Here is a 7,423-nt window from a genome sequence, read left to right on the forward strand (position 1 = left end):
AGGACAGCAGAACTGGAGCAGAGCTGCTCAGGAGAACTCTGCCATTGCAGAGCCTGTCCCAAGGCACCAGCACCATGGGGCAAAGAAGTGGGGAGTGCAACTGGCCAGCTTCCTTTAGGGATGGGCTGTTCCTCAGCGAGGGAGCGGGAGCTGCAGAGCCACGGCACAGGCTGTTCCAGAGGGATGGGAACAGCTGCCACAGAACTGCGTCAGTACAAATGAAGGTGAAGGAAAGCAGGACAGTTGTTTCCCCTGTGATCTCACAGGGCTCACAGATGCATCAGCAGATGGCTCTGATGAAAGAAGGCCAACTGCAGAGGCAGGAATGAAGGAGAGGGAATGCAAGTCAGATTCTGGATGGAACATCTAATGTCCAAGGAGATTCTTCCCTAGGACTTGACCCAGCTGTGGTCCCATTCCAAGCCACACTCATCAACTTAATCCTTCCTCATCAGCATTTCGAGGTGGGAACACCAATGTCAAAATCACCCTGCTGGTGCTCCGAGCACACCAGCAGTCCCAGAGCAGACACACAAGCACTGAGTTCCCTTCCCAGCCCAATGTTCAATAATGAACTTCACACACCAAAAGCTATTTGAAGACAAAATGGAGACAGACATAAAAGGATTGGAGGCAAAACAAACCAGGCTTTTTGTAGGAGCTTCCATGACAAACTTCAAACCCCTTGATGTATTTTTGTGGAGAGCACTCCTAAAGCACTGCAAGGTGCTGCAGGTACAGTTCTGTGCTACTGCAGCCTCAGTGGCTTTGTGAGGGCTGTGGGGTAGGATATTGCTTTTCCTACAAGGAACTGCCTGACTTAGCAATCTTTCCAAGGTCACACATCAAAGTCTGACAGAGCAGACAGTGTGAGACAGTCCCAGGCTAAGGCTCAAACCACAGAACCAGCCCTTCCTTGTTAGGGCAGCAAAATAAATCTTTGCACATGGATTAAATTACAAGTTTATAACCGAGTTTGGTACCAAACTGCAAAGTGAGCACTCGAGCTCCCAGTTCCTTATTCTGGCTACTCACAGATCCTTTTCCTGAATGCTGATTATCAGCAAAGCTGCAAATGATTTCAGGCCTCTGAGTCCAAGCAATAATTGCCTATTGTGTCTGCTGCAGCCAGTCCTTTCACGTTGATATTCCACAAATGCAGCCATCAGATGACTGATCCCACCACTGCTCATGTTTTTTTTTCCCTACACAAAGGAAGCAACACAGCACTCTCTAAAGAAAAGGAGACAGAGAGGCTGTGACAGAGATCATTAGCTTTACTACAGTCAGAAATACCTCTGATGGCAAGATCACACAGGGAGAACACAGAAAGCAGAGAGGGAAGCTGGCTAAGGGCCTTTGTGGTGCCCAAACACAAGCAGCTCTATTTCTCCCTTCAACTCAAAGGGAACAGAGCTGCTGATGGCAAACCAGCCCGGGGAGAGGAACTGTGCTCCTGTCATGCCAGACTTCATCCCAGATCTCCATTAAGGACAGCGACAGGTCCTGCGTGTTTGTTCTCCTAAGCTCCTTACAGGGCTTATCAATATGTAAATAACAGAGATCTCTTCCCAAGGAAAGGCAACACCAGGAGTTTTTCCCAATCCAGCGCTGACTCCACCTCTCTCCACCCAAAACCACAGGGCTCACACGTACCTTGATCTGCCTGTGGATGATGTCTCTGGTGATGTTGGCTTTTGCCATCTTCTTGCAGTGGGGCAGACGAAGAGAAGCTACGGGAAGAGCTGCTGTGCATCCAAGCATCCCAGCCGAGCCAGGATCCGCATTCAGTTACCTGGACAGGACAGGAGGGACACAGGCAGGGACACCACACATTAGGCCACTCGCAGTGCCAAGCTCTGCTTCCCAAAAATAGTGGTGGCTAAGAACTGAAAAGTTCGGAATAAAGGCTCCTGAAGGAACTCAAGGAACGGACAATGGAAGAACAAAGAATGTCTGACTCAAGGCCATTCCCAGTTTGTGGAGAAATTCACGATGAGCAGAATTCCAGGACTACATCGGCCTGGAAAATCCATGTTCCTATCCCAGCAAAGACCCTGTGGGTCCAGGGCAGTGTCCTATCCCAGGCTTCCTTCCCACCATTCCATGACCACTCACGTCCAAGGTCATGTTTCCCAAACTCTACAACCAACAAGGGTTACACTGTGAATAAACACAGCATCGGTGCTTTTGGCCACCTCTTCTCTCTCCTTTGCTACATTGGATTATCAGCAAAACAGCCCTAAAATAGCCAAAAGGGCATGAACGTTCCCTGGAAATCACAACAGCCAACCACGAGGTGACAACTGAACACCTAATTACCTCAGCAAGAGAAAAGGGGTGACCAGTTAAAATTGAATTTCCAGGAGAAATTAAGAGTTTTGCACGCTCTTAATGGAGTTTAATGTACTAACCTAAATAACTGAAACCCCATGGAATTGGCTACTCCTGCTAAAAACCATTCAAATTGCAGAGAGATGGTCACAACCCTGAGCTGGACAGGCTGCCTAGCAAAGGATCAGTCAGTCCCTGAGAAATGCTGTAATTCCCCCAGTTTCCATCCCACAACCTGGCCCATTTAGATATTTCTACAGCTCTCTTTAAAAAACCAAAAAGAATAAAAATTAAATTTCAAACACCCGTTTTGTCCTATGTAACCCTCTAGTTTTAAATCCTCTTTAAAAACATTTCCAAGCAGAACAAGCCAAAATTTTCCTCTTCTATATCAGGAAATGCTGATTCATTGAAACAAGAGCATTTCACAGAAACGCTGCAACAAACAGGAGTCCTGGCAAACCTCATCTGATTCTCTGCTGCCACAGGAGGGCTCCCACTGGCCCTCCTGTCCCACCCTGCCATGGGCAGGGACACCTTCCACTATCCCAGGCTGCTCCAAGCCCTGTCCAGCCCAGCCCCAGACACTTCCAGGGATGGGGCAGCCACAAAAACAACAACTTCCCTCGGGAATGACTCCCAAGGACAGGAAGGGGAGGAAGCAGCAGCATCTGGGCACAAGGGCAGGTGGATCTGCTGACTCTGCAGCTCCTGAGAAGTTTCTGAGCTGCTTCCCCAAACTTCAGGAGAGACACTGAGGGGCTGGAGCGTGTTCAGGGAAGGGAACAGAGCTGGGAAGGGTCTGGAGCCCCAGGAGCGGCTGAGGGAGCTGGGAAAGGGGCTCAGCCTGGAGCAAAGGAGGCTCAGGGGGGACCTTGTGGCTCTGCACAAGTCCCTGACAGGAGGGGGCAGCCGGGGGGGTCGGGCTCTGCTGGCAGGGAACAGGGACAGGAGGAGAGGGAACGGCCTCAGGCTGGGCCAGGGGAGGCTCAGGGTGGACAGCAGGAACCTGTGACCAGTGACTGGTGGCAGTTGCACAACCTTTTCCAGGGAAGTGACTGATCCACTAACCCCAAGTCCATCCTCAAAAGACACAGGGACAATATCCCAGCACATCTCACGCCTCAGTCTCATATGCAGCCTTCCACTCCTCTTACTGCTTCCCTACAACATTCCCAGCTCTGCCCACAGTCTCCCCTCTCCATGCAACATCCAGCTTCCTCCTCTTCTTCCCTGCCGGGCAGATTTCCTGTCTTCCTCTTTGAGAGCAAATGAATTTTGTTCTTAGGACCCCAAAGAACTATGCCAGGGCCAGGCAGGCTGTCCCCTCCCGACTGACAAATACCCCACTGCTCTTTTAGGAGTCTTTTTGTCACATTTCCTATCTTTACTTGTGGCTGATTTCTAATCAGCTCCTTTCTCTTCCAACAGCACCAAACAACCTCAAGGACACATGTGAAAAAATGTGTGTGCATGGAAAGGCCCAGATCTCCCATATTCAGCCATAATTAACCCACATCAAGAAGCCAACTTAGAGCTAAATAAGTCACTGCAAAACCATTAATACCCTATAAACCCACTGTATGAACAGGATGCCCAGAGGGAAGGAATATCCAAACCCCCCAAAACCACCACTCCTTAACAGACCCGAATTCCCTGGTTTTTCAACAAAGGCTCCTCTGTGCCAGCATTTTCTACCTTGTGGAACTCTGACACCCACCCTGGCCGGGTGAGAGCAGCAATACACAGGAGCTGGCTATTTCTGGGAGTGTTTTTGGGATTATTGATGCATTGTGGAGCTTCCCAACTCTGGACAAGTCACTGCCGGCTGTGGTAACTCAGAGGTGGGCCCAGCAGAACACTGTAGTGCAGGTCTCAGGAGATCAACACATCTTAACTTTACTTCTTAAAAGACACAGGTGAGGAAAGCAGGCCTTGGGTAACAGGCTTGGATAAAACCCAGCCAAACAGGAATGAGGGAGTTTAAGGTGTCTCTCCATCCAGGAAAGTGCTTGATTTGGCAACTGGATGGTGTAAAATGCTCAAAAGTCTCCCGGATCTTGTGCCTTTGCTTGGCCAAGAAGGCTCCAAGAGCCTTTCCTCCTTTCCCTTTGCTATTTGTTGCTGCTCAACAGGTATTCCACAACTACAAAGGCTCTGGGAACCTTTAAATTATCATGGAATCACAGACAAAGGATTAAGAAGCCCAAACTCTCATTCCAGATCACATTTTGAGCATTAGCCACAACTGATCCCAGTCCCAGACTCCCAGTCCCCATGGATATGACAGTTACCTTGTTCAAATATTAAATAAATAAATAATAAACAAATAAAATAAATATTAAGTGTTCTTAACACTAAAGACTATTGACCCCACCACTGTACAGATCCAGCCTCCAGTTACAAACTGACCCTGGAACAAAACACAAAATCTCCCAAGATTTGTAGGTCTCCTGCAAAATACAGATAATAAAAATCAGACAAAAATAAACTGTGCCTCCCAATTTCTTAGATACAAAGGCTTCCAAAAATGAAGCCCCTCCAAAGAGCCTGTCTTTGTCACCACCAAAGGAATTGGAAATTCCTTGGAAATTTCCACCATGGAAATTGGTAAAGAATGTTCCTCTTTAGGCAAAACCACTGTGCAAATTCTGCTCTAACCCATTCTTGCAGCTCCTGGCTTTTAACTAACCCTGCACAACCAGCTCCTGGTGGAATGAGGGATTAAGCCCCAGAGCAAGGGATGGTTTAGGATAAATCTGCACTGCTGCTGCCAGGGCTGACTCCACAGGCAGCTGCACTCTGGCTCCACGCAAGAGAGGATCCCATCCCTCCCTGCCTCTGAGAGTGTTCCAGGCCAGGCTGGACAGGGCTTGGAACAGCCTGGGCTGGTGGAAAGTGTTCCTGCCACTGCAACAAGACGATCTGTAAGGTCCCTTCCAACCAAACCATTCCATGATTCCGTGATTTCTTTGGGGTTACTCCTTAGATGACACCAGGGCACATTTCTCTATCACCCTTCAAGGACAACTTTCCCTCATCCCTCACTGCTCCAAACCCACCTGGAACACCCCAGACAGGACAAAAACCTGGGATCCAGTAACAGCTGTCACCTCATCCAGTGACAACCTCTTCTCAAAGTGCTCCCTGGAGCTCACAGAGGATCAGCCCACCTGCAGCTCCCTGCACCTTCCTCCTGGACTCTCCTGCTGCTGCCACACAAAACTCCAGGGCCACAAACAGAACTTTCGCAACACTTGGCCTTTAAATCCACAGTCAAAAATTAACAAGGCACAGATTTCTGTGGGCTCCAAATCTGGCAGGCTCTGTTTACACTGACAGTCATTTAAAAGCCCCTTAAGCTCCTGGGAAAGTACACTTCCAGAGGGTACTCCAGGGCATGGGGAGGAACCCTTGCTCCAGGTCTGGAAACAAAGCCTTAACAGTGATAACACAAATAATTCCATCAATTTAACACCAAACACTCCCACCACAGCTTGGATTTGGGGGATTGCTCCTTTGCTGGATTGTATTTCCCTCTCATGGAATCACTTGAGCACCTCCCACCCACAGCAACACAATGACAGAGACGGGCTCTGCACAGGGGGGTCAGAGCCCCAGCCCCCTTTGGAAAAGCTCCATCCACCCCAAGGAACTCCACAAAGCAGCAGGCCTCCTGAAATCAGCAGTTTTAAACAAGCAATCCAATTCCTAACTGCTTGGATGTGCCCAGGTTTCTCAGGCTCCAAACTCAAGGTCATTGGGAAAAAGCAGCAAAAAGCAGCACTCTGCACACCACGAGCCTCTGGACACACAACTCATCCCAAGGGAAGACTCCTTAGACCCTTCCCTTCAGCATCTATGAATCATTTCACCCATCCAAACACCACCCAGAACCCACCTCAAGAGGCTTCTTTATCCTCACAACTTATTTCCCTGCTTTCTTTACCTTGACTTTCCAAGAGGTCACAGATCAAATTAAAATATATACATGTAGATAGGAACTTTTTTTTTTTTTTTTAAAGAAACCTGGAAAACCAAGAGGGAATGACCTGGTTAGCAGTAAACACCTTGTTAAAAGAAGGTTTTGCTCCAGCTGAAGGAGCTGTCAGGAGCAGCAGTGGCTGGCCAGGACAGATGGCTGGAACAGGGAGCCAGGAGAAGAGGTGAGATGTGAACCCTGACAGAGCCAGCACGAGGGGACTGTCAGGGAAACTCTGACACACACAGGCCACACGGTGCGTCCAGCTCAGCCCTCCCACTGGAACCCTGCCTCTCCCTTGATCCCCAGCTGACACATCCACGGGAAAAAGGGAAGATGCCAGGCAACACCTCAGCCCAGCACAAGCAACATCCCAGTGCCAAGTCCCACATGGCCCAGCAGCTCCAGGAAGGAGTTTAACTGGCAAAGGAGGAGAGGCTGATCCCCTCTCCAAGGAAGGGGCTGCAGGCCACCCACCAGGGCAGAGCAAGTTTCTGTGAAGGCTTTAGGAGGGGACAGTGGGCAGAGAAGGGAGCAGAGCAGGGTCACACCCAGGAAAGGGGAGAGGAATGTGAGGACAGGGCAGTGCCAGGGGTGGGAGGGGAAAGAGAAGCCAAAAAGCAGGAGCTGTACCTGGCAGGGGGCGGTACCAGCAGATGATGCAGGGCTGGGGGGGAAGAGGGGCCGGGAAAAATGGGGGTGAGGGGCTGGATAAAGGAGAGATCCTTAAAAGGAGTCAGACTCCTCGGGGGAATAAGGGGGCACCTGACAGAGCCTGGGGTGCGGGGAAATGTCAGGAAAGGGCGGTGAGGGGGGAGAGCTGAGAGGGAAAGGGGTACATGCGGATGTAGCTGTCAGGGAAGGGGTTTGAGGAGTACAGCTCAGAGGGAAGTGGGCACAGGGCGGGCAGCTGACAGGGAAAAGGGTAGAGGGGCACAGCTGACGGGAAAGAGAGTACGGCTGTCAGGGAAGGGGCAGGAGGTGTGCTTTACTGGGGAGGGAAAGGGGGGATGCAGCGGATAGGGAAGGGGGCACAGCGGGGAGAGCTGACAGGAACGGGGCACCAGGGGCCGGCTGACAGAGAAGGGGCCCAGCAGACGTGGCGGC

At 50.4% G+C, this 7,423-nt stretch overlaps 1 protein-coding gene across 1 annotated transcript in view; it reads right to left on the bottom strand.

Moving 5' to 3' along the window:
- The window catches only part of WDTC1 (WD and tetratricopeptide repeats 1), a 31,162-nt gene that overhangs the window by 17,181 nt on the left and 6,558 nt on the right, over positions 1 to 7,423 (bottom strand). Inside the window, exon 2 of the mRNA XM_008635031.2 lies at positions 1,657 to 1,798. Within this exon, the coding sequence (XP_008633253.1) occupies positions 1,657 to 1,764 (108 nt within the window). The 5' untranslated portion in view covers positions 1,765 to 1,798. The remainder of the gene's footprint in view (positions 1 to 1,656; positions 1,799 to 7,423) is intronic.

Source organism: Corvus brachyrhynchos, unplaced genomic scaffold (genome assembly GCF_000691975.1).
Source record: "Corvus brachyrhynchos isolate BGI_N302 unplaced genomic scaffold, ASM69197v1 scaffold65, whole genome shotgun sequence".
NCBI lineage: Eukaryota > Metazoa > Chordata > Aves > Passeriformes > Corvidae > Corvus > Corvus brachyrhynchos.